At 60.6% G+C, this 26,612-nt stretch overlaps 1 protein-coding gene across 3 annotated transcripts; it reads left to right on the top strand.

Moving 5' to 3' along the window:
• On the top strand, positions 1–26,001 carry CELSR2 (cadherin EGF LAG seven-pass G-type receptor 2). 3 transcript variants are annotated; one of them, XM_061410940.1, is made up of 34 exons: positions 1–3,786; positions 9,098–9,745; positions 11,676–11,898; positions 12,314–12,429; positions 12,604–12,692; positions 13,090–13,247; positions 13,591–13,754; positions 13,904–14,029; positions 14,398–14,564; positions 14,830–15,117; positions 15,203–15,377; positions 15,623–15,764; positions 15,924–16,044; positions 16,425–16,608; positions 16,785–16,886; positions 17,564–17,658; positions 17,902–18,111; positions 18,590–18,773; positions 18,867–18,995; positions 19,082–19,262; positions 19,649–19,816; positions 19,917–20,043; positions 20,145–20,345; positions 20,663–20,837; positions 21,168–21,280; positions 21,432–21,511; positions 21,598–21,724; positions 21,836–21,958; positions 22,556–22,683; positions 22,927–23,015; positions 23,129–23,323; positions 23,458–23,628; positions 23,742–23,976; positions 24,416–26,001. In XM_061410940.1, the coding sequence occupies exons 1-34, from the start codon at positions 486–488 to the stop codon at positions 24,435–24,437; spliced, it is 8,757 nt and encodes a 2,918-aa protein (XP_061266924.1). In that variant the 5' UTR covers positions 1–485; the 3' UTR covers positions 24,438–26,001. The 3 variants fall into 3 exon arrangements, with proteins under 3 accessions (XP_061266924.1, XP_061266923.1, XP_061266925.1); XM_061410939.1 differs by having other exon boundaries at positions 24,273–26,001; XM_061410941.1 differs by having other exon boundaries at positions 2–3,786; positions 24,678–26,001.
• The last annotated feature ends 611 nt before the right edge of the window (positions 26,002–26,612 follow it).

Below are 26,612 nucleotides of genomic sequence, written 5' to 3'. Positions count from 1 at the left end.
TCGGGGCCGCGGCGATAGCAGCAGCGGCGGCGGGGACGCGGGGCACGAGCGGCCGGCGGGGGGCCGTCGGAGGCGCCCGGGGCCGGGCCGGGGTCCGGGTGCGCAGCTCCGGGGGAGCAGGTGGGCTATCCCGCGCGGGCGAGAAGCACTCAGAGGATCTCGGGGCGGCAGGGCCAAGGGCGCGCGGGCCCCGCGGGCGCCGCGGCGCAGGTGGCGAGAGCCGGGTGTGCTAGTGGAAGCGCGGCGCCAGCCCGTGGTGGTCTGGGTGACCCAGCGTGGGCCCGGCTTGGGGATCGGTGGGAGCCGGCGCGTGGGAGCGGGCAGCGCCGGGCTCCGGTGAGGCATCAAGGAGCAGGCCCCACGGGGCGCAAAAGTAGCCCCCGGGGATTGGCGCCCCGGCCCGGGCATGAGGCGCGGCGGGGTCCGCAAGAGCGGGAGGAGGAGCGGCGGCCGCCGTTGACCCGGCCGGCCGGGAAGGGGGAGAGATGCGGAGCCCGGCGGCCCGTGCCCCACTTCCGACACCGCTGCCGCCGCTGCTGCTACTGCTGCTGCTGCCGCCACTATTGGGAGACCAAGTGGGGCCCTGTCGCTCCCTGGGGCCTGGCGGACGCGGCTCCTCGGGGGCCTGCGCTCCCGTGGGCTGGCTCTGTCCAGCTTCATCCTCGAACCTCTGGCTCTACACCAGCCGCTGCAGGGATGCGGGGACGGAACTGACTGGCCACCTGGTGCCTCACCATGATGGTCTGAGGGTCTGGTGTCCAGAATCCGGGGCCCACATCCCCCTGCCACCAGCGCCCGAAGGCTGCCCCTGGAGCTGTCGTCTTCTGGGCATAGGAGGCCACCTTTCCCCACAGGGCAAGCTCACCCTGCCCCATGAGCACCTGTGCTTAAAGGCCCCACGGCTGAGATGCCAGTCCTGTAAGCTGGTGCAGGCCCCAGGTTTTAGGGCAGGGGACAGCTTAGCAGAAGAGTCCATGGGTGGACGTCGGAAGAGGAACGTGAATACCGCCCCCCAGTTTCAGCCCCCCAGCTACCAGGCCACAGTGCCCGAGAACCAGCCAGCAGGTACTCCTGTGGCATCTCTGCGGGCCATTGACCCAGATGAGGGTGAGGCAGGTCGACTGGAGTACACTATGGATGCCCTCTTCGATAGCCGCTCCAACCACTTCTTCTCCCTGGACCCGATCACTGGTGCGGTCACCACAGCCGAGGAGCTGGATCGTGAGACCAAGAGCACGCACGTCTTCAGGGTCACGGCGCAGGACCATGGCATGCCCCGACGCAGTGCCCTGGCCACGCTCACCATCTTGGTGACTGACACCAATGATCACGACCCTGTGTTTGAGCAGCAAGAGTACAAGGAGAGCCTCCGGGAAAACCTGGAAGTCGGCTATGAGGTGCTTACCGTCAGAGCCACAGATGGTGACGCCCCTCCCAATGCCAATATTCTATACCGCCTGCTGGAGGGGTCTGGGGGCAGCCCCTCTGAAGTCTTTGAGATTGACCCTCGCTCTGGGGTCATCCGAACCCGAGGCCCCGTGGATCGGGAAGAGGTGGAATCCTACCAGTTGACTGTGGAAGCAAGTGACCAGGGTCGGGACCCTGGTCCACGCACTGCCACAGCTGCCATTTTCCTGTCGGTGGAAGATGATAATGACAATGCCCCCCAGTTTAGTGAGAAGCGCTACGTGGTCCAGGTGCGGGAGGATGTGGCCCCAGGAGCTCCGGTCCTCCGGGTCACAGCCTCAGATAGAGACAAGGGCAGCAATGCTCTGGTGCACTACAGCATCATGAGTGGCAACGCTCGGGGACAGTTTTACTTAGATGCCCAGACTGGGGCTCTGGACGTGGTGAGCCCTCTTGACTATGAGACGACCAAGGAATACACCCTACGGGTTCGGGCACAGGACGGTGGCCGCCCCCCTCTCTCCAACGTCTCCGGCTTGGTGACAGTGCAGGTCTTGGATATCAATGACAATGCTCCCATCTTTGTCAGCACCCCCTTCCAGGCTACTGTTCTGGAGAGTGTCCCCTTAGGCTACCTGGTCCTCCATGTCCAGGCCATTGATGCTGATGCGGGTGACAATGCCCGCCTAGAATACCGCCTTGCAGGGGTTGGACACGACTTTCCCTTCACCATCAACAACGGCACAGGCTGGATCTCTGTGGCAGCTGAGCTGGACCGGGAAGAGGTTGATTTCTACAGCTTTGGAGTAGAAGCCCGTGACCATGGCACCCCAGCACTCACTGCCTCGGCCAGTGTCAGTGTGACCATCCTGGATGTCAACGACAACAACCCAACCTTCACCCAACCAGAGTACACAGTACGGCTCAATGAGGATGCAGCTGTGGGCACCAGCGTGGTGACGGTGTCGGCCGTGGACCGAGATGCCCACAGCGTCATCACCTACCAGATCACCAGCGGCAACACCCGAAACCGCTTCTCCATCACCAGCCAGAGTGGTGGGGGGCTGGTGTCCCTCGCCCTGCCATTGGACTACAAACTTGAGCGGCAGTATGTGCTGGCTGTTACTGCCTCCGATGGCACGAGGCAGGACACGGCACAAGTGGTGGTGAATGTCACCGATGCCAATACCCACCGCCCTGTCTTTCAGAGCTCCCACTACACGGTGAATATTAATGAGGACCGGCCAGCAGGCACCACAGTGGTGCTCATCAGTGCCACAGATGAGGACACGGGTGAGAATGCCCGCATCACCTACTTTATGGAGGACAGCATCCCCCAGTTCCGCATCGATGCGGACACAGGGGCTGTCACCACCCAGGCTGAGCTGGATTATGAGGACCAGGTGTCCTACACGCTGGCCATCACTGCCCGGGACAATGGCATTCCCCAGAAGTCCGACACCACCTACCTGGAGATCCTGGTGAATGACGTGAATGACAATGCCCCTCAGTTTCTGCGGGACTCCTACCAGGGCAGTGTCTACGAGGACGTGCCCCCCTTCACCAGTGTTCTGCAGATCTCAGCCACTGATCGTGACTCTGGCCTTAACGGCAGGGTCTTCTACACCTTCCAAGGGGGCGATGATGGAGACGGGGACTTTATCGTAGAGTCCACATCAGGCATTGTGCGAACACTGCGGAGGCTGGACCGTGAGAATGTGGCCCAGTACGTCTTGCGGGCATACGCAGTGGACAAGGGGATGCCTCCAGCCCGCACGCCCATGGACGTGACAGTCACAGTGTTGGATGTAAATGATAACCCACCTGTTTTTGAGCAGGATGAGTTTGATGTGTTTGTGGAAGAGAACAGTCCCATTGGGCTGGCAGTGGCCCGGGTCACAGCCACTGACCCTGACGAAGGCACCAATGCTCAGATCATGTACCAGATTGTGGAGGGCAACATCCCTGAGGTCTTCCAACTGGACATCTTCTCCGGAGAGTTGACCGCTCTGGTGGACTTGGACTATGAGGACCGGCCTGAATATGTCCTGGTCATCCAGGCCACGTCGGCTCCACTGGTGAGCCGAGCTACAGTGCACGTCCGCCTGCTTGACCGCAACGACAACCCACCAGTGCTGGGCAACTTCGAGATACTTTTCAACAACTATGTCACCAATCGATCAAGTAGCTTCCCAGGGGGTGCCATTGGCCGGGTGCCTGCCCACGACCCTGACATCTCAGACAGCCTGACTTACAGCTTTGAGCGGGGGAATGAACTCAGCCTGGTCCTCCTCAACGCGTCCACGGGCGAGCTGAGGCTGAGTCGGGCGCTGGACAACAACCGACCTCTGGAGGCTGTCATGAGCGTGCTGGTGTCAGGTAAGGAAGGGCCCAGGCGACACTGGGGTGGAGTTGGCCCTCGGGGGAGGGCCTGGGCGGCCTTCTGAGGAGGAGCTGCTGACCCATCTCTCTACCTGGGACTGGCCCAGCATTTGAGGGATGCAAAGCAGCTGGAGACAGAACCCGAGGAATCCTGGCAGCTGTGTGGGCCCTGCCTGCCACCCCAGGCTGGGCCGGGCTGCTTCGGTCGGCTACCCCCTGCCTACCAGCCTGTGACGTGGTGGGGGAAGTGTCATGAGGCTGTCTTCTCTGTGGCTGCTGAGAATTATGGAAAAAGGCTCTGGGGTCCAAGAGAGGTGGGGCAGGATGGAGGGGACTGTGGCCCAGAGCAGCGAGCCACCCCTTCACGCCCGCCTGCCGCCCGCCCGCCGGCACGTCCCTGTGATCTCACACAGCCTCGGACAGAGCCGAGACTGTGGGGGCACAGGGTTGCCCCCACAGGGTCAGGACCCTGCGGTTGGGCCCCTTCTGGCTCCCGGCTGAGCCACAGACCAGCTGAGGGGGACTTTGTCTAGGACATTCTTTTCCCTCCAGGCAGAAAGAGCCTGGCCTGGCTTTCCCCTTCAGAGCTCCCACAGGAAGTGAGGCTGGAGCTCATTGTCTCTGTCCAAACAGACCCCACTGTCAGAGGTGGTGGTTCGGGGTCCGGCTTGGGGGAGGGGCTGCAGCAGAGCCAGGGGCAGGCCATGGCGCTCCTGGGCCCCCTGCCTCCCTGCGGCCTGGCTCTTCTTAGACGCCAGGCCTTCCCACGGCCCGTGAGAGCCTGGGCTCAGGGGATGGGCTGTGGGGACCATGGTGAGCCAGGGCGCTAGTGGCCTCTGAGGGCAGAGCCCCCGGATCCAGTGGCAAGAGAACAGAATCCTGGGGCGTGGGAGCCTGGCCGGGACCCAGGCCGGGCATTCCAGCTGCTTGGCCAAGCGCTCAGCCTGCAGACTCCTGGACAGAAGGGCTGGGGGAGGAGAATCGGGGCTGGGCGGTGGGCAACATTCTGTCTCTTCTGTCGGGAGCAGGGAGTGGACAACAGTGGCAGCAAGGAGGGAGCCCCTTCCCTGAGCCTGGGAACAGCTGGGGCCCTTGTGAGGACTGACTGTTAGCTGTGCCTGGGGATGGGTGGGTCAGGGCACCCTCACTCAGACACATAGAGAGGGGAGAAAGAGCTGCCTGGCGAGCCTCACTTCTACCCCAAGGAGTCCGGGCCAGAAGAGGAGTGAGGTGTGCAAGACACAGGGCGTGGCTTCAGACCCCTCTCCATTCATAGTCCTTTTGGGACAGATAACTCCCCTCCCCAATCCTCAGGTGGCCACTGGAGCCAGGGCACGTGAGCTTTTAGAGGTCATGGACAGGCTCAATGCCTCTGGAAGCTTCAGTTCCTCCTTAGTGGGAGGAGGTGGGGGCTGGAGCTCTGCTATCTCGTGTCCTTCTCTGTGCTGGGAAGCAGTGGGGAGGGCCGGAAGGGAAGGGCCTCTCCCTCCTGCCTGCCCCAGTCCACCCTAGGTGACCGAGGGACGTGGGCAGAGGAGGCCCCACCCAGCCTTCGCGCTCCTACCCATGCAGACCCCCAGACCTTGGTTCCCCTAGAATAGAGGGGGAGGCCTCGGCCAGCCCTCCAGCCCAGCCCCACCCTTTCCCCTCGGCCCTGACCCTTGGAGGCAGTCACCACGGCAACCCCAAAGTCCAGGGGGCTGGGGCGAGGGGGATCAGCTCCTGCTGCCCTTTGTTTCCCTCTCTTGCTCTTTGTCTCTTCTTTCTTTCCCGCGTCTGCCCTTGGGGGCCTTTCTGCACTGTCTCCTCCGTGGTCCTCTCCCCATCTCCTGTGTGACTCTCCTCCTTTCCCAGTTTCTCCGCTGCTGGCTCTTTTCCTGGGCCTTTGTCTTCCCTTGTTTGGTCTCTGTGTTTTTGCCTCTCCGATTTCCCCCTCTCTTGTTCCCTGGGACTTCAGCTGCCCCAGCATGGGCCGGGTGGCTCTCCTGAGGCCCGAATTCTCCTAACTCCGCCTCTCCTGAACTCTGCTTGGACACACAGGAGTGCCCGTCCATGGCCTACAACTCCCACTAGTGCATCTGCCAGGGGAAGGGAGGCTTGGCGTCTAATTCTGCCCCAGTCTGGGACTTGACACTTTTTCAGGTGTGGCAGGCGAGGTTCTTGTCACAGATGGTGTTTCCTGGGGTCAGGGCCCATCCCCATCGTCTTCTGCCCAGGAGGATGGCTTAGGCTATGCACCCCCCACCCCGGTTCCTACCGTTGCCTTTGCACCTGAAGGGTGACCCAGGTCAAGGCAGAAGAAAGGAACAAAGAGGAAGGAGAGAGCGGTCCATTGACTGCTGGGATGGGGACAATAGCAGAGGGGGCAGGTGGCCACAGATGGTGGGCCAGATGGGAAGCAACAGACACACTGGGTGAGGGGTGCAGGCGGGGACTGGGCTGGCGGAGGGGCAACATGGGGAGGGGCGCGTGTTCCCAGGGCTGACGGTGGAGAGGTTTCTCTTGCCTGCCCCGCCCCTCCCTGGCCAGTTAGGAGGACTCTGTGTGGACTCTGGGCTCCTTCCTGCCCAGAGGGACTCTCACACCAAGGAATCACTGGGCACCAGGTACACGAGGGCCCTGGGCTGGCTCCAGAACTAAGTGCAGGGGGCTCTGAAAGAGGGAGGAAAGTCGAGCCTGAAGTCATAAATCTGGGCAGGCTCCCTGGAAAAGGTGAGTTTAGGGTGGGCTAGGAAACTAGGGGGAGTGGGGCTGGCGGCTGGATAGTCCAGGTAGGAAGGAACAGCTTGTTCAGCAGCAGTCAAGAAAAGGAGGAGCAGAGGTGAGTGATGACAACAGGCTTGCTGGTGAGAGCAAGCGGGCGGCACATTCTCAAGCAGTGAGGCTGGAGGGCAGGTGGGCAGGGGGCCGAGGACACGGCTCAGATGTGTGTCTGGCTTCAGCCTTCCTAGCTGCCGGCGCAGTCAGCCACCTCAAGGTGCTATGACACAGAAGCCGAAGAATCTATTCCCAGATCCCTTTCCTACACCCGTGAGTGTGCGCGTGCATGCTTGGTTGCTAATCATGTCCAAATCTTTTCGACGCTATGGACTGTAGCCTGCCAGGCTCCTCTGTCCATGGGATTCTCCAGGCAAGAATCCTGGAGTGGGTTGACATGCTCTTCTCCAAAGGATCTTCCCAACCCAGGGATCAAACCCTCATTTTGTACATTACAGGTAGATTCTTTACCAACTGAGCCACCATGGAAGCCCTTTCCTACCTCTGTCCCACCTGAGAAACACTAACTCCTGCCCCATTCCTGCTAGGATGTCCTTTTAAATAACTACTTGGGCCTCCCTGCTGTGTTTTAAAGACCATTTCTTCATTATGGAGATCAAATAGATTCTCATGAACATCCGACTGAACACTTACTATGCATAGAACGTTGTAGTAAATAAACAATATCGCTTATAGCCCAACCAAGCCATTTCCCTCACCGCTTGGCCTCCAGCTTTCATTTTGAGATGAAGAAAATCCATTGCCACGTATTTGTGCATTCAGGTGTGCCTGGTATTTCTGGGCTTAGTGTGTGTGGGTGGGGTGAGACACCAGAGTGTTAGTACTTAGCTGTTTATAAGTGAGTGTGTGGCCCGGGGGTGTGGCAGGCACTGGATTTAATGCCATGAGCCAAGTGGGTGATGAGTAGCTGGAAGTCTAGGCCCAAAGGAGATGTCAGCTCAGTGGGGCTCTGTCTGGGGCTCAGGGTGGAGAGCTACCCAGGCTTTTCCATCTCTGGCCCCCAGAACCCCACAACATCAGGGCAGTGGGTGGTGCTGCCTGCCACTGGTAAGGTGGCTCAGCTAGATTTCCTGGGGTAGGGCCCCCCGGGCTACCCTCAGCAACTCAGAGAGTTGGGCGGGAAGAATGCTTTGTGTGGGGCGTTGCTATGGGGATAGCGGGCCTGCGCCCAAGCAGCCACCAGGCTTAGTAGGAGGGGGACTGGGTGGCCCACTGACCCAGTTCACCCTCCATTCTCTACTGCAATGAGGGAGGGGGAACACAGCCAGGGTCAGGGTTGTAATAGTGTTAAGATGAGAAGGCAATGGCACCCCACTCCAGTACTCTTGCCTGGAAAATCTCATGGATGGAAGAGCCTGGTAGGCTTCAGTCCACGGGGTCGCTAAGAGTCAGACACGACTGAGCGACTTCACTTTCACTTTTCACTTTCATGCATTGTAGAAGGAAATGGCAACCCACTCCAGTGTTCTTGCCTAGAGGATCCCAGGGACGGGGAGCCTGGTGGGCTGCCATCTATGGAGTCGCACAGAGTCGGACACAACTGAAGCGACTTAGCAGCAGCAGTAACATAGAGGCTGAGGTGGCAGGAGGATTATATTTGTGGGTCTCATGGTGCTCTACGGAAAAGGCAATGGCACCCTACTCCAGTACATGGCTGCAGTCCATGGGGTCACTAAGAGTCAGACACGACTGAGCGACTTCACTTTAACTTTTCACTTTCACGCATTGGAGAAGGAAATGGCAACCCACTCCAGTGTTCTTGCCTGGAGAATCCCAGGGACAGGGGAGCCTGGTGGGCTGCTGTCTATGGGTTCACACAGAGTCGGACATGACTGAAGCGACTTAGCAGTAGCATGGTGCTCTGGGCCCTCTAGGGAGGTAAGAAAAAGGCAAAATAAGATCCTCGTGCAGGGAAGCACCTGGTCTGGTATTGATATAAGGGAGCAGACCCGTCCGTGGCTTGGGGCAGGGAAAGATACACAAACATTAAAAGATGTGTCCGTGCTTTCCAACAGGCTTCCCTGGTGGCTCAGACCACCAAGAATCCACCTGCAATGCAGTAGACCTGGGTTCGATCCCTGGGTGGGGAAGATCCCCTGGAGAAGACATTGGCAACCCACTCCAGTATTCTTGCCTAGGAAATCCCACGGACAGGGGTGCCTAGTGGGCTACAGTCTGTGGGGTTGCAAAGAGTTGACAGGACCCAGTAATTAACACACACACATGCTTTGCAACAGAGGGTTCTGGAAAGTATGCAAAGAGAACTTCTGGAAATCAATCCCCCTGAGTGCTGCTGGGGGCTGAGCCCTCCTGGAGTGACTCTCCCTCAGGTGAGGTATACATCGTCCTAAGGGCTCCTTTATGCCAGTTAGAAAAGGAGAGCCTTTCCTGGCAACTGGGCAGTGCAGGAGTGTGCGAGCAGGGTTCCCGCCCACACTCATGCCCTCCTCCGGGTGCTCCTACCCGGAGCCAGATCTATGGCTTGGGACCCCTGCCCTCCCTGGGTGCTGACCGTCTGGCCTCCCCACAGACGGCGTGCACAGCGTGACCGCTCAATGCTCCCTACGCGTCACCATCATCACCGACGAGATGCTCACGCACAGCATCACGTTGCGCCTGGAAGACATGTCGCCCGAGCGCTTCCTGTCGCCCCTACTGGGTCTTTTCATCCAGGCTGTGGCCGCCACGCTGGCCACACCCCCAGACCACGTGGTGATCTTCAACGTGCAGCGGGACACCGATGCCCCAGGCAGCCACATCCTCAACGTGAGCCTGTCGGTGGGCCAGCCGCCGGGGCCCGGGGGCGGGCCACCCTTCCTGCCCTCCGAGGACCTGCAGGAGCGCCTGTATCTCAACCGCAGCCTGCTCACGGCCATCTCCGCACAGCGCGTACTGCCCTTCGACGACAATATCTGCCTGCGTGAGCCCTGCGAGAACTACATGCGCTGCGTGTCCGTGCTCCGCTTTGACTCCTCCGCGCCCTTCATCGCCTCCTCCTCCGTGCTCTTCCGGCCCATCCACCCGGTCGGGGGACTGCGCTGCCGCTGCCCGCCTGGCTTCACCGGCGACTACTGCGAGACCGAGGTGGACCTCTGCTACTCACGGCCCTGCGGCCCCCACGGACACTGCCGCAGCCGCGAGGGCGGCTACACCTGTCTCTGCCGTGATGGCTACACCGGTGAGCCCTCGCGGAGGGAGGGAGGGGAAGGCCTGGGGGCGGCCCTGGTCGGGATTAAGGCCGCAGGGCCAGCACAATCAAGCTAAGAACCCGGTAACCTCCTTCTTCTCCTGAGGGAATGTACAGGGTACACTGGCCATTCACAAGTCCCCCTTCCTCTTTCACAATCACCTTTGAGAAAGGAAGAGGGGAGCCTTGTTTCTCTGTCCCCAACCCGCGCCCACCCCCAGATGGTGTAACTGAGGTCAGCGCTGGCCCTGGGGCCAGTCTGCTTGCATTTGTATCCCAGCTTTGACAAGAGCAGCTGGGTGACCTTGGGCAAGTTACTTAACCGCTCTATGGGGTAGAATTTTTAAATGGGTGATGAATCTACTCCCTTGACAAGGTTGAATTTAATTTAATACAGCTCTTACCCGTACTGAATTTAATACGGGTAAGAGCTGGCCTGTGGGAAGTGCTGGCTGTGATTTAAGGAAATAATGAGTGAGATCAGGTGACTTGCCCCAGGTCTCACCTGGATTTGACGTGAGGCTGGGCCTAGTACATGCACTCTCCCAACTGATGAGTGAGTTGCCTTTCAGAGCCGCAGCGGGTGCTTTTCTTCTCAGGTGTTGAGGGGAGGCGCAGAAGAGCTGGGGAGACTGGTGGGGTTCAGGTGTGGGGATGGGAACTTTCAGATCATCGCACCTGTGTGACCTGGAGCTCCACCCTTGCCCAGGTGTGTAAAGCAGGGCCTGACCAAGAGGCCTGTTGGCCTATCTCCAGGGGTCTTTACATATCCTGTCCCCAGACTCTCCCTGGGATCTCGCTGCCTCTGCTTCGGCTCCAGACCCTTCCCTGCAGCCTTCTGCTTTCCCTCAGGACATCCCCTGCTCTCCATGCCTTTCCTTCCCGGGTCCGTAGGCCTTGCTCCCTCTCCCCCAGAGCCATGCCCACACGCTTCGCCAGCCGTGGTAGGCCAGCCTTGCTGCCTCCCCTGCTGCATCTTCCTGCCCAGAACTTGCCAGACTTGACTCCTCTCAGCTGCTGCTGTGGGTAGGGGGGAGCAGAGGGGTGGACTGGGGGGAGGGGAGGGAAGTCTTTGTCCAAGAGGATGGGGTAGGGGGTGCTTAGAGTAGGCGAACAACAGTTTCCATGGAAACTAGAGCCAGTCACTAGGCACTGGAGCTGAGAACCTATCTCTAGAATCTGGGAATGGGGAGGGGAGAAAAGGGTGGATTTTTCCATCTGATGTTGGAATTTTCAGCTCCTCCGTTTCAGCTCCCAGGGCTCAGTTCCCTACTGTCTCAGCATCTCTCAAGTGCACAGAGGTCCTCAGTCTGAACACCAGGGCTCAGGGTGGGAGTTCCTTGCCCCGTTTCTGGAGAGTCCCCAGCTTCCCGCCCACACCATCCCATAACTCCAACAAATCCAAATGGAAGCCTGGTCTCATCCCCAGGGAGGGAAGCTGATCTTGGTGCCTGTGAGAGACAAAAGCACCAGTGTGGGGTGGGGGTTGGCACCAGCCCTTGTGCTGTCCTGCAGGCTCTCTCATCCACAGGCATGCCCCCTCGTGGGGCCAGAACACCCCCATGCTTGCTGGGTAGCCCTCACACCAAAGGGCACTAGGACTCGGACCTTGTGATCAGGGACCTCACAGGCCTGTGCTCTTAAGGCCCAAACAAGGGCATGGGAGGGACTGGGAGCCTCTGGGAACTTGCGGGACAGCGATACATGGGACTGTGGTGAGGATGCCCAGTGCGCCAAGCAGGGCATCAAAGGAGCCAGGGTTTCACAGAGCTCAGAGGGATGAGCACATGAGAGGAGGTGGGGATGCTGGAGGGATTCAGAGTGTCATAGGAGTCATGGGAGATCACAGAGGGATCACTGCGAGCGAAGGAGTCCCAGTCCCCCAGGCACCTGGTGCTCACCTGCCTGACTTCTTGTCCAGGTGAGCACTGCGAAGTGAGTGCCCGCTCAGGCCGCTGCACCCCAGGCGTCTGCAAGAACGGGGGCACCTGTGTCAACCTGCTGGTGGGCGGCTTCAAGTGCGACTGCCCATCCGGAGACTTCGAGAAGCCCTTCTGCCAGGTGACCACTCGCAGCTTCCCTGCCCGCTCCTTCATCACCTTCCGGGGCCTGCGCCAGCGCTTCCACTTCACCCTGGCCCTCTCGTGAGTGCCTGGGCACTTGGAATAGGGGCCAGGGACAGCCTGGGGGGCCTCCTGTTCTGTGGACGAGGTGGGACGTCAGGCGGTGATGCTGTGTGGCAGGTGGGGAGGGAGGTGTTGACAGAGCCAGGCCTGTACTTGGAGTTGCCTTGTACCCTTGGCTGGCAGGCCCCTCACCCACCAGGGCCACCTACACTCCTCCCAACCCACCCTCAAGGGTGGGAGCCAGGATGCCAGGGTTGTGCCGCCAGTCCTGGTTTGTGCTCATCTTCCACGCTCTAGCCATATGGCCCACAGCCTCTGCCCAGGAGTCAGCCCTCGGGAGATTTCTGAGTAGGACCAGGGCTAGTTAGGTGGCTGGGGTGCTGGTATCCAGGTGGGTGCCCCATTCCCTGCCCCCTCCCCCACTCCCACTCAGGTTTGCCACCAAGGAGCGAGATGGGCTGCTGCTGTACAACGGGCGCTTCAATGAGAAGCATGACTTCGTGGCCCTCGAGGTGATCCAGGAGCAGGTCCAGCTCACCTTCTCTGCAGGTGATCCCGCGACCCTGCGTCCTCGCCCATCTCCCCGAGTCCCTGTGCCTCTCCACCCTTGACCCTGAGTCGCACACTCTCCCAGCCAAACCTGGGCACAGCCCAACCGCAAGTGGCCTGTCCCCATTCCCAGCCCTCAGCTGGTGTCTCAGCTCACCTGGGTCCTTTCCTCAGGGGAGTCGACCACCACCGTGTCCCCGTTCGTGCCCGGAGGGGTCAGTGACGGCCAGTGGCACACGGTGCAGCTGAAGTACTACAATAAGGTGGGTGTGGGAGGGGTCCCGGGGGAGAGGGCCCTGTCCTGGGCTCAGATGCTCTCCCAGACCTGGGTGGCACTGCCTTGCTGGGGGCTGGTCATGGTCTGTCTGGCTGAACGGGGAGGAAGAGAGGGGTGGAACTTGCTGCCTTGCCAGGCATTCCCATCCTGCTAGGTGGTACAGACACTTCCTGTTCTGCTAGGTACAAACACAAGTGGACATTAAGGAAGGTAAATGGTCATGTGAGCACACATCCGTGTGCATGTGTACGTGTGTATACCACACGTGTATGCGTGTGTAGCAGTACACAAAGGGAGTGTGTATGTGCTGGTGTTTTCCTGCCTGCTGGCCCATGAATGGCCCTGGCCCACTCTTTCCCCTCTCTGCCCTTCCCTGTCCACAGCCACTCTTGGGTCAGACGGGGCTCCCGCAGGGCCCATCGGAGCAGAAGGTGGCTGTGGTGACCGTGGATGGCTGTGATACAGGGGTAGCCCTGCGCTTTGGAGCTATGCTGGGCAACTACTCCTGCGCTGCCCAGGGCACTCAGGGTGGCAGCAAGAAGTAAGGAGGGGAGAGGGCTGGGGGTGCAGCAAGGTGTGGGGCCACACAGGGAGGGAGGGTTGTAAGGGGGGACTTTGGGAGCCCTGAAATGGTAACCAATTCCTTTCTCTTACCTGGCCACCCTTTGCCCCTGCCCAGCCCTCTGCGCGGGGGCTGGGTGGGGGCACAACCGGCAAGTCTGGGGGATTCGAGCTAGCCTTGGGCAGCAGTCTGATAGAGCAGCCCCAGGGTGGGGCTCCCCTTCCCCTGGCTGCTCGGTAGGGCCCCTAGGAGAAGGAACTGGAAGCACCCCACTCAGCCTTACTTCTCGGCCGTTTCTCCACCCCCCCACCCCGCCTGCCAGGTCTCTGGACCTGACAGGGCCCCTGCTGCTGGGTGGGGTGCCTGACCTGCCCGAGAGCTTCCCTGTCCGCACCCGGCAGTTCGTGGGCTGCATAAGGAACCTGCAGGTGGACAGCCGCCACGTTGACATGGCCGACTTCATTGCCAACAACGGCACCATGCCTGGTATGGGAGGCGGGGTCAGGCTGAATGCAGAGCGGTGGGAGGTGCCTGGTGTGGGGGCCCCTGGAAGTGGGGGGCTCAGAGCCCCTGTAGCCACTGCCACAGGTTTTCTGTCAGGAGCCTCTGCCTGAGCACCCTTCTCTTCATTCTAGGGTGCCCTGCCAAGAAGAACGTGTGTGACAGCAACAGTTGCCACAACGGGGGCACCTGTGTGAACCAGTGGGACGCATTCAGCTGCGAGTGCCCTCTGGGCTTTGGGGGCAAGAGTTGTGCCCAGGGTAGGTATGGGGGCAGCTGTCAGAGGTTGGGGCCTGGGAGCTATCAGCAGCCCTGGGAACCCCAGCACGGTCAGGCCAGGCCCTGGGCAGGGCCGGGCTGAGCTTGGCTGTGGGTGGAAAAGCGTGTCTGGGCAGCGCCCAGAAAGGGTTAGCACGGGAGACAAAGGGCCCAGTCAGAGGCAGGCCTGGGCACAGAGTGGGGTGGACCTGGAGCAGGTAGATGCTCTGGAGGGCGGGGCAGCTGGGGAGCCTGGGCACTAGGAGGGGCAGTACTCTGCCTCCCATGGAGCTACCCCCACTGAACATCATGCCCCCTGGGGCACTCGGCCACTCCGCCCCTCAGAGTCTGCCTCTGTCTGCCTGCCCAGAGATGGCCAACCCGCAGCGCTTCCTGGGCAGCAGCCTGCTGGCCTGGCATGGCCTCTCACTGCCCATCTCCCAGCCCTGGCACCTCAGTCTCATGTTCCGCACACGCCAGGCCAACGGCGTCCTGCTCCAGGCTGTCACCAGGGGGCGCAGCACCATCACTCTGCAGGTGATGCAGGGAGGGGTGAGGCCGGCGGCCCTGGCACGGGTTATGGGTCAGAGCTGGCTGGGCGGGGTCTTTCCCAGGAGAGAAAAGGCAGCTGGGTTCCTTTGGTGAATCACTGCTGCCATCTCTCGGGCCCACAGGAAATAATGCCTTTTCCTCCCTGGCCTCAGCTGGGCAGCAGGATGGGTTTGGTGGCTCAGGTAGGACGGTGGGCGGGAAGATGAGCTGATCGAGGCAGTCTGCTGACCCTCTTTTCTTCTGGTGCCAGCTTCGGGAGGGCCGCGTGGTGCTGAGCGTGGAGGGCACGGGGCTCCAGGCCTCATCTCTCCAGTTGGAGCCAGGCCGGGCCAATGATGGCGACTGGCACCATGCACAGCTGGCGCTGGGAGCCAGTGGAGGCCCTGGCCATGCCATCCTGTCCTTTGACTACGGGCAGCAGCGGGCAGAGGGCAACCTGGGCCCCCGGCTGCACGGGCTACACCTGAGCAACGTTACCGTCGGGGGTGTTCCAGGGCCGGCCAGTGGTGTGGCCCGAGGCTTCCGGGGCTGTTTGCAGGTAAGCCTCCTGCTCTGCCTTCTCACTGCCAACACTGAGAAGCCCATTCCACACAGGGCCAACACCACTGCCCTCTCCCTCCCAGGGTGTTCGGGTCAGCGAGACGCCTGAGGGCGTCAGCAGTCTGGATCCCAGCCGTGGGGAGAGCATCAACGTGGAGCCAGGTTGCAGCCTGCCAGACCCCTGTGACTCGAACCCATGTCCTGCCAACAGCTACTGCAGTGACGACTGGGACAGCTATTCCTGCAGCTGTGATCCAGGTAGGCCAGGGGCCCAGGGGAATGGGACAGGTCAGCAGGTGTGGGGTGGGGGTGGGTCACTCTGGCTTTGCCATGTGACCTGGGGCTAGTCACCTCACCCCTCTGAGCCTCTCGTCCTGCACTGCAGAGCTACAGCCAGCTGGTATAGCTGCTCAGAATAGAAGGAGGTGAATGAAGGCAGGTTTGAAGAAAATGCCAGGGGAAGGTGGGGACTGAGTCTCTCTCGTCTTTCTGCTTGGTCCCAGGTTACTATGGTGACAACTGCACTAACGTGTGTGACCTGAACCCATGCGAGCATCAGTCCACATGTACCCGAAAGCCCAGTGCTCCCCATGGCTATACCTGCGAGTGTCCTCCCAGTTACCTTGGGCCATACTGTGAGACCAGGTAATATGGATCCGTGCTGGCAGCTGGGGCCACTGCCAATGTCCGCTGTGTCCCTCAGAGCCCTGGGAGCCTGGCTGGGCCACGGCTGGGGTCAGAAGGGCCACTCGTGGCTACAGGATGGCTGAAGGAGCTCATTCCTCCCTGGTCCCTTCTCCGCAGGATTGACCAACCTTGTCCCCGAGGCTGGTGGGGACACCCCACATGCGGCCCATGCAACTGCGATGTCAGCAAAGGCTTCGATCCAGACTGCAACAAGACAAGTGGCGAGTGCCACTGCAAGGTGACTGCCCCGAGCCAAGCCTGCACGGCGACTGCCTCGGCCGCTGTCCTGTACTTCCTGGGCCCTTGGGGGGTGGGCGGTGGAAGAAGCCTCCCCACAGAGCGCTGAGGGCTATGTGCCTTTGATCCACTGGGGCGGGCCAGTGGTTATTTGTCCTTGTGTGTCCAGGCCAGCTGTACTGGTTGTTTGCAGCCCATTCTAATTGATTGGTGTCTCACTGGTGGGTTCAATTCTGAATCACGACCAGTTAATAAATACTTTGAATGTACCATTCTTGCGGGTCAGGGAACCTCTCTCCAGAGGGGCCAAAGTGAGAGGATCCGTGAGCACCCAGGGAAGAGAGCTTGAGCCAGCGACCCCGTGTCCCTTCTCCCTCTCAGGAGAACCACTACCGGCCCCCTGGCAGCCCCGCCTGCCTCCTTTGTGACTGCTACCCCACGGGCTCTCTGTCCCGAGTCTGTGACCCTGAGGAGGGCCAGTGTCCATGCAAGCCAGGTGTCATTGGGCGCCAGTGTGATCGCTGTGACAACCCTTTTGCTGAGGTCACCACCAACGGCTGTGAAGGTAGGGCTCTCGAGATGGGTGGGTGGCCCTCCCTGCTGTGTGCCAGGCCCCAGTGTCCCAGGGAGGCCAGGAGCTGGGATGGGTTGCAGACCTGAGGCTGCCTTGGGAAGGCTGGGGAGCCCGGCCATCGCTGTAGGGGGACAACTGCTCCTGAGTGATGGTGCATTTCCTTGCAGTGAATTACGACAGCTGCCCGAGGGCCATCGAGGCTGGGATCTGGTGGCCCCGTACCCGCTTTGGGCTGCCTGCTGCTGCCCCCTGTCCCAAAGGCTCCTTCGGTAGGTGCTGGAGGCCCAGAACATGAAACAGAGGACTTGGCCTTTATCAGTAGAGTGAGGGTGGGGAGCCCCTGGCTGCAGACCCCCCAACCTCTGGCCTCCAGGTCTGGGGGATTCCATGTCCCATGCTTCTGTGGCTCAATGCTCCCCTGCTCCCAAGTTTGCCTAGATGAAAGGTGTCTACATTTTGGACTTGTAACAAAAGTGCTGAAAACCTGTAGTGTGCCTGGCACGGGGCTGGGTACTAGAGGTTCAAAGATGAGTCACACAGGTTGCTATCCTCAACTCACCACCTCGTACTGGAGTTATGCCACTAGAGAGATGGCCTGGGGAGCAGGGGACACAGGGTGCTGTCCCAGGGGAGCTGCAGGATGCAGGCTGGTGCTGGCCCTTGGACTGACTATGAACAGAGATCAGAAACAGAGAGTGTGTGGCAGAAAGTTCAAGGTGGTGGCCGGAGTAGGGCAGCCGAGTCCGAGGCTCAGGGAGGCCATTCCTGTAGCCCTCCTGTGGGTTGATCTCGGAGGTTTTGGCTCTGGTGTTCTACACACACTGGGGTGCCAGACAGCAGGGCCCTTGTCTGCTAGTCCCCTGTCTCCGGTCCATGGAGGCTGGCCCCCTGCAGAACTCAGCGAGGTCTCTCCCTGAGGCCTGCGCTCCTGGCTGCCTTCCCCCAGGGACTGCTGTGCGCCACTGTGACGAGCACAGAGGGTGGCTTCCCCCAAACCTCTTCAACTGCACATCAGTAACCTTCTCAGAGCTGAAGGGATTTGTAAGTGAACCGTCTCCTCTGCTTCTCCTTGCCCCTCACCCCGTCTTCACCCAGGATGAGTTGCCCGCCTCCCCGGTTTTGAGAAAGGGGACTCCGACAACTCCAGCTCCTGCCTCCGGGGGCCCTTGCCCAGAGGCTGTCTCTCCCCTTCCCGAGTCCTTTTACTCTGGAGTTCCAGTTCTGCCCTCTGGGAACCTCACTGTCCCCTCCCTGTGCTGACCCCCCTGCCTGTCTTGGTCCCAGGCTGAGCGGCTTCAGAGAAACGAGTCAGGCCTGGACTCGGGGCGCTCCCAGCGGCTGGCCCTGCTCCTGCGCAATGCTACCCAACACACAGCTGGCTACTTTGGTAGTGATGTCAAGGTGGCCTACCAGCTGGCCACGCGGCTGCTGGCCCACGAGAGTGCCCAGCGAGGCTTTGGGCTGTCCGCCACACAGGACGTGCACTTCACAGAGGTGGGGCTCAGAGTGGGCAGGGAAGGTGGGGTGGGAGGAGGTCATGGTGAGTGAGCCAGCTCCTGGTAACCTCAGGGCACAGTGGGGGGCACTCCCCTCTCTGCTTTTAGGGAGCTCCCAGCTGGCATGAGGCTTCCATGAGAACCTGTGATGCATGGCGCAGCACATGGGTCATTTAGAGCACCTCTTTCCGACCCCTCTCAAAGCAGGGTACCCACAGAGAATAGTGTTTGTACGAGGACCTGGTCTGACCAGGCTCGCCAGAGGAGGGGCCCTCCCCACAGGCCCAGGACAGGAGGAACCCGCATCAAATCATCTGTGTGGGCGTAGGCACAGGCCCTGGGAAGCTGTTAGAGACAGGAGGAAGGATTCGTGGGCAGGGCATGGTGGGGGGTGAGCCAGGGCTGGTCCAGGACAGGCTGGTAGGGACGAGGAGTGAGGCTGTGGGCACAGCCCACTGTGACCGTGCCCACCCTAGAATCTGCTGCGTGTGGGCAGTGCCCTCCTGGATGCGGCCAACAAGCGGCACTGGGAGCTGATCCAGCAGACAGAGGGCGGCACTGCCTGGCTACTGCAGCACTATGAGGCCTATGCCAGTGCTCTGGCCCAGAACATGCGGCACACCTACCTGAGCCCCTTCACCATCGTCACGCCCAACATTGGTGAGGCTGCCGGCGGGCCGGAGAGGGAGTGTGCAGGGCCGTGCCAGGGGCCTGCCCTCCTCACCTAGGGTCTGACCTGTGCCCTCTCCCTAGTCATCTCTGTCGTTCGCTTGGACAAGGGGAACTTTGCTGGGGCCAAGCTGCCCCGCTATGAGGCCCTGCGGGGGGAGCGGCCCCCAGACCTGGAGACAACGGTCATTCTGCCTGAGTCTGTCTTCAGAGGTCAGTGGGGGCCGAGGGGTGGGTCAGGGGGCCAGGCTGGGGTGTCTATGAAGGACCCAGCTGAGTAGACAATGTCCCGATCCCAGAAACGCCCCCTGTGGTCAGACCCGCGGGCCCCGGAGAGCCCCAGGAGCCGGAGGAGCTGGCTCGGCGGCAGCGGCGGCACCCGGAGCTGAGCCAGGGTGAGGCTGTGGCCAGCGTCATCATCTACCGCACCCTGGCCGGGCTGCTGCCCCATAACTACGACCCAGACAAGCGCAGCCTGAGGTGAGCGACCGGGGAGACCAGGAGTGGGTGGGGGTGCCAGTCAGTGGTTGAGCCACAGAGAGGGACCAGGGGTTGGCAGCATCTCAGAGTGATAAGAAGGGTCCTCCAGTCACGCAGGGCTTCCCAAGTGGCGCTAGTGGTAAAGAACGCACCTGCTAATGCAGGAGACATGAGAGATGTGGGTTCGATCCCTGGGTTGAGAAGATCCCCTGGAGGAGGGCATGGCAACCCACTCCAGTAGTCTGGCCTAGAGAATCCAATGGACAGAGGAGCCTGGCGGGCTGCAGTCCATAGCATTGTACAGAGTTGGGCATGACTAAAGCGACTTAGTATGCGTGCATGCCACTCACACGAATACTGTGGTGACTGTGTGCCTGCCTGTCCAGAGTTCCCAAACGCCCCGTCATCAACACACCTGTGGTGAGCATCAGCGTCCATGACGACGAGGAGCTCCTGCCCCGTGCTTTGGACAAGCCAGTCACAGTGCAGTTCCGGCTGCTGGAGACTGAGGAGCGCACCAAACCCATCTGTGTCTTCTGGAACCACTCGATCCTGTGAGCCTGCACTGCCCTGTGCCCCAGGGCTGTGAGCAGAGCCCCCCAGACCCCAGTGCACCCCACTCTCCTGTCTCCTGACCCTGCCTCCCCCACACAGGGTCAGTGGCACTGGTGGCTGGTCAGCCCGAGGCTGTGAAGTCGTCTTCCGCAACGAGAGCCACGTCAGCTGCCAGTGCAACCACATGACGAGCTTCGCCGTGCTCATGGACGTGTCTCGGCGCGAGGTTGGGCCTGCAGGGCTGGGGGTGGGAGCCCAGGGCTCTGGACTGGGTGCTCAGACCCTGTCCATCCTAACCCCCCTGTCTCTCTGCCACCGCCCCTGCAGAATGGGGAGATTCTGCCACTGAAGACGCTGACATATGTGGCCCTCGGGGTCACCCTGGCCGCCCTCCTGCTCACTTTCCTCTTCCTTGCTGTCCTGCGCACCCTGCGCTCCAACCAGCACGGCATCCGGCGGAACCTGACAGCCGCCCTGGGCCTGGCTCAGCTGGTCTTCCTCCTGGGAATCAACCAGGCTGACCTCCCTGTAAGATGTTCCTCCTCACCAGAAACCTTCCCCAGTGTCCCCTGCTCTCATGGTCCCATGTCAGTCCTCCCCAGCGTTCCCCTCAATCCTGCTTCTGCAGCCATGAGGGATAAAGAGCTAGCCTGGGGCCTGGCGCGTGGCTTCCGCCGCTCCAGCTCCCCCTGGTTCCCCAGCGCACCCTAGATGTACCTTCCTATGGCCCAGACTCCCCGCTGGAGCAGCGTCCAGCACCCAGGCCCTCCTCTCCAGTCTGGTGAGAGTAGAGCCCACACCCTGGCGTGGCCTGGGCACTGACTGGGCGCGGCCTGGGTCCTCAGTTTGCCTGCACGGTCATTGCCATCCTGCTGCACTTCCTGTTCCTCTGCGCCTTCGCCTGGGCTCTGCTGGAGGCCTTGCACCTGTACCGGGCGCTCACCGAGGTGCGCGATGTCAACGCCGGCCCCATGCGATTCTACTACATGCTGGGCTGGGGCGTGCCCGCCTTCATCACAGGTACCCCGCGCCCCCAGCCCGGGTCTTGAGGTCTGCATCCCTAGGGCCTCAGTGCACCTTTATGCTACCTTCTCCCACGTACATCCCAGGCCCGGAGGCCCCACATCCCTACGCCCCGGGCCGAGTTCTCCACAAGCGTCCCTCTCGTTTAACTTGGTGCCTGGGAGCCCCACCCAGGGAGAGGGTCCCCTAGGCTGGAGAGGCTGGCATGGACAGAGGGTGGACAGAACCCTTCGTCCCCTGCACCTGGCCCTTAGAGCCCACTTGACCGCTTGACTGATTCCCAAGTCCCTTGACCACCCCTCCCCACCGCTGTCACCGCCCTCCCAGGTCTAGCTGTGGGCCTGGACCCGGAGGGCTATGGGAACCCTGACTTCTGCTGGCTCTCCATCTACGACACCCTCATATGGAGTTTCACCGGCCCCGTGGCCTTTGCGGTCTCGGTAAGTGCTAGAGAGTGCCTGGGGGTGGGGCGGAGCAGGCTAAGTGTGACCTCAGGCTCCCCTTGAGGAATGGCGGAGGCGTCCCCGGGGGTGGGAGGGAAGCCGTCTGTGCCCTGACTATCCCCCCTCACACCCCCTCCTCCCCTGCCAGATGAGTGTCTTCCTGTACATCCTGGCGGCCCGGGCTTCCTGTGCTGCCCAGCGGCAGGGCTTTGAGAAGAAAGGCCCTGTGTGAGTATGGGCTGGGGGTGCCTGGGCGGTGGGCGGGCACCGGCGTGGGAGGCCTCGCAGCCAGACTCACGGCCCCCTGCCCCCAGCTCGGGCCTGCGGCCCTCCTTCGCTGTCCTGCTGCTGCTGAGCGCCACGTGGCTGCTGGCACTGCTGTCTGTCAACAGTGACACCCTCCTCTTCCACTACCTCTTCGCTGCTTCCAATTGTGTCCAGGTACTGGTCCGGCCCATGCCCTGTGGGAGGCCGCTAGAGTTGTGCGTGTGGGGGAGCTGGACTAGGAGGTACCTTAATCAATACTTACAGTTGCTGCTTCCTGCCTGTCAGGGCCCCTTCATCTTCCTCTCCTACGTGGTGCTTAGCAAGGAGGTCCGGAAAGCACTCAAGTTTGCCTGCAGCCGCAGGCCCAGCCCTGACCCTGCTCTGACCACCAAGTCTACCCTGACCTCGGTGAGGGAGCCAGGGGTCCGGGAGGTGGAGGGGTCGTGGGGAGTATGAGGCAGGGGAGAGGCAGGAGGCCCAAGGAGCCCATTCTCTGTCCTTTTTGTCCCACTTTTTCTCCATCCTTACATCCTTTCCTGAAGGAAGAAGGGGTGGTGAGATGGTATGTGTGGCCTGGGAAGAAGGGGCATGGTTGGGGGTGGGGGAGGGGGGTGCTGAGTTGAGAGAGATGGGAGTGGAGCATAGGAGAAAGTGGCCAAGACAGGTAATCAGTCATGAATGCCCCACACCTGAGAGTCCCTTGTGTGTCTTGGTAAATCTGTGTCTCCCAGGATGCTCTCAGGAGAGCCATCTTTTGCTAACAAGCCCCTGTTAGACAGCCAAGTCCAGGGTATTTGGGATACATAGAACTGGCACAGCTACAGCAGAGCTACAACCACTACCAGGCCCTGAAATCGGGGGCAGCAGGGACGTAGTGCCTCTTTCTCCAGTCCTTGGTACATGGCGGGTAGAATTTAGGGCAAGCTCCCTCAGCCCTTCCACTTCCCAGCCTGGGCCCACCCCGTCCCACTTCCCAACGTACTGACCTATCTGTTCCCCACTTAGTCTTACAACTGCCCCAGCCCGTATGGGGATGGAAGGCTGTACCAGCCCTACGGAGACTCAGCCGGCTCCCTGCACAGTGCCAGCCGCTCGGGCAAGAGTCAGCCCAGCTACATCCCCTTCTTGCTGAGGTGAGGCCTGGTGAGGCGGGGTCGGGGGTGGCAGGCTGGGGAGAGAGGAAGGGCACCAGGCCTGCTAGACCCAGGCGAGGTGGCTAGGAGTTGGGTAGCACACACCGTGGCTGACACAGTGGCAGCTTGAACCTAGAAGTGGTGAGGGACATGGGACAGGAATGGGAAGACCCAGGACAGACAAGAGAATGAGACACAGGTGAGGAGCCAGGCTGATGCCTCCAGTGTGTCTTGTCTTCTTAGGGAGGAGTCCACACTGAACCCTGGCCAAGGGCCCCCAGGCTTGGGGGACCCCGGTGGCCTGTTCCTGGAAGGTCAAAACCAGCAGCATGGTGAGGATGGAATCTCCTGATGGCCAGTGGCGGGTGGAGGCCCAGCCACCCAGCTTTTACTGAGGGTGGGTGGTGGCAGATGGGCTGTCCGTGATCTCTCCCCCACCTGTTAGATCCAGACACAGACTCCGACAGTGACCTGTCCCTGGAGGATGACCAGAGCGGCTCCTATGCATCTACCCACTCATCAGACAGCGAGGAGGAGGAAGAGGAAGTGGAGAGGGAGGCAGCCTTCCCTGGAGAACCGGGCTGGGACAGCCTGCTGGGGCCTGGGGCCGAGAGACTGCCCCTGCACAGTACCCCGAAGGGTGGGCCAGTGCAGGGCTGTGGCCTCTGGGGGCAGTGGGAGGACACAGGGGCTGGGATTTCTGGGAGGTGGGACAAGGGTGGTGATTCTCCTGACTGCCTTCTCTGGGCCTTATCTACTTCCTCTGTCCACCAGATGGGGGCCTGGGGCCTGGGAAGGTTCCCTGGCCAGGAGATTTTGGGACCACAGCAAAGGAAGGTGGTGGCAATGGGGCCTCTGAGGAGCGACCACGAGAGAATGGAGATGCCTTGACTTGGGAGGGGTCCCTGGGCCCCCTTCCAGGCCCTTCTGCCCAGCCTCACAAAGGTGAGTGGGGTATGCACAGCTGCATGCTCCCCATTAGCAGCCCCCCACCCCCACCAGCCTGTGGGTGTGTTTCTTCCACCTGCCCCTCATGGAGCCCACCCTCTGGCCCACAGGTATCCTCAAGAAGAAGTGTCTGCCCACGATCAGTGAGAAGAGCAGCCTCCTCCGGCTACCCCCCGAGCAAGGCACCACGTCTTCCCGGGGCTCCTCAGCCAGCGAGGGCAGCCGGGCTGGGCCCCCTCCCCGCCCTCCCCCCCGGCAGAGCCTCCAGGAGCAGCTGAATGGGGTCATGCCCATTGCCATGAGCATCAAGGCGGGCACGGTGGATGAGGACTCGTCAGGCTCCGAGTGAGTGTGGCTGGGTGGGTGGATCAGGGTGCAGCCCTGCCGAGGCCCTGCCTCCAGACCTCCCCCAGGCCGCCCTGGTTGGCAGCAGACTGTGGTCCGGGGCCCTTCAGGCCACGTGCCCACAGACATGGTGCCCCACGGGGTCGACCCGGCCCGGCGTCGGGTAGAGTGGGGGAGGGCGGGGAGCTGGGGTTGCTTTTCTGCTTCCTTCTTTGGGGAAAGCTTCTCCCTGTCTCCTCTGCTCTGACTAACCCTCTGTCTGCCTTGTCTGTCACTTTGCTTTCCTGCCTCTCCAGATTTCTCTTCTTTAACTTCCTGCATTAACCCTGGGCCGTGGTTCCTACACCCTGAGGCTCCCTTACCTTCCCCAGCTGCACTCATGCCCCCACTCCTGTCTTGTGCTTTATCCTGCCCCTGCTCCCCGCCTGCCTGCCTGCAGCAGCGACGAAACATCCATCTGAGGAGCCTGGGCCTTGCCGGGAGGGGCACCCACCCCACCCCAGGCCATCTAGTGCCAACTCCCTTCCCCATCATCCCCCTCACTGCACTTTGGACCCCTGGGGCCAACATCTCCAAGACAAAGTTTTTCAGAAAAGAGGAAAAAAAAAAAAAAGATTTAAAAATGGATCTCCACTCTTCATGACTTCAGGGATTAATTTTTTTTATACGCTGGAAACTGACTCCCCTTTCCCTCCCCTAAGAGGCTAGGACCCCCCAGGATGCTCTCCCAGCCTCTCCTCAGTTTCCCATCTGCTGTGCCTCTGGGAGGAGAGGGACTCTCGGGGGGCCTGCCCCCCTGTCTGCCATCACCAAAAGGAAAGGACGAAGCCACATGCACCCAGGGCATCGTGCCCTGCGGGCTGCACCGGGCGGGCCTCAGCGCGGCAAGGGTGGCAGGACGGAGGGCGTTCCTCACCCTGCCCGTGCTGCCACCTCCAGGAACTGCAAAAGCCCTGTCCGGAGAGGGGGCAGAAGGACTTGGAGCCCCCGGACCCCCAAATGCTGCATGAACACATTCTGAGGGGAACCCGCGCCCCCAGGCGGCGGCCGGGCCACCCCGCCCCTCTCCTTTTCCTGGACTCCGGCCACGTGCTGCAGCCCGGGTGTTTGCTCAGTTCGCTGACCCAAAAGTGCTTCATTTCCCTGCCTGCCCCGTGCTGGGGAAGGCCAGTCACTTGTTAAGTTGCGCTTCTTTGCTATTGTATGGGTGGGACAGGGAGGAGGAAGACTGCCAGGAGTCGGGTCGCCCTCTGCCGTCTCCAGCCCAGGTCTGGAGTCCGGGATCCCGTGTCCACTCTCCCTCCTCCGGGACCAGACAAACCCCACTGACCTGCTGTGGCCTCTGAGACATGTTCTATTTTTATCTCCTTCTTGGAATTGGCTCTCTTCTTCAAAAGACCAAGTCCTGTTCCTTTTTCTCCCCCTCACCACCCAGCTCCCTGCGAAGAGAGAGTTAATATATATTTTTTATTTATTTGCTTGTTGTGTTGGGATGGGTCCAGTCCCAGGGGGTCTGACATGGCCATCACAGGTTGGGTGTGTACCCAGCAGTCCTGGCAAGGGGGCCTAAGGCCCTTGCCCTTGCTCCAGGCTGTCATCTCCCCACCTCTTCTCTTCCTCCTCGGTTTTGCCAGCTGCTAATCACTGGAGTCACCATTTACACTAAACATGTATTCCAGACTTGTCACCGACTTTCCTCTGGAGCAGGTGGCTAGAAAAAGAGGCTCTGAGTAGAGAAAATATTTCTATTTCTCATTTGTAAGGCTGGTCTCTGGTTTTTCTGCCGTGGATTCTTCCCCCTGGCCTCTCCCCTCGGCAATTCATGCAAAAGGTTAAAAACGTAACTGGTTTTTACTACTGATGACTTGACTTAAAAAAATACAAAGATGCTGGATGCTAACTTGACACTAACCATCTGATTGTACAGTTTGATTGTTACTGTAAATATGGTAGCATTTTGTGTTTTGTTTTTTCATTTCTCCATACTACTGAATAAACTAGTTCTGTGCGGGCTGAGCACCGTCACTGTGTCCTCCTGTGTGCGTCCCTGTCCTTTCAGAAGGGATAGGCCTGGTCTCTGGAAAACAAGAGCAGGCAGGGCCCTGCGAGGGCCCAGGTCAGGGGACTCAGATATCCTCTACCGACATTTGCAGCAGTGGGCGACCCCCGAGTAGCCTCATCAGTACTGAGCCCATGTCCTGGCATTTTCAAGGAAGATGTGACCGATAGCAGGGAAAGTATGCTTTTCACCAGGACAGGAGGGACCTATATGGCTGGAGAGGCTGCACAGAGCAGGCAGGATTCCAGCTGAGTCCTGTTCTGGGAGCAGAATTCAGGAGGTAGGCAGGGTTGAGTTAAGAGGCTGGTGGGAAATTGAAAGGTGCTCAGTGACTAGGTACCTTCTGACTTCACTCCTCTGGGTCGTCTTGTGTTTTCTCCACATCGGAGATAAAGCAACTATGCACACTCTAGCCACCTGTACACTCTGCCACGTCACTTGTGTTCCCAAGTTTTGTGTTTTTTCGATCTGTTCAACAAACCAGATAGGCAGTTCACATGGGGGCCACAGAGGGGAGCTGTTTGGAACACAAACACTGGAACCAGACTGCGTGACTTAATCTCTCTGAGCCTGTTTC

The sequence above is a fragment of the Bos javanicus genome, chromosome 3, assembly GCF_032452875.1.
Source record: "Bos javanicus breed banteng chromosome 3, ARS-OSU_banteng_1.0, whole genome shotgun sequence".
NCBI classification, from domain to species: Eukaryota; Metazoa; Chordata; class Mammalia; order Artiodactyla; family Bovidae; genus Bos; species Bos javanicus.
The sequence above is the reverse complement of the archived record's forward strand: the minus strand, read 5'-3'. Positions and strand labels throughout refer to the sequence as shown.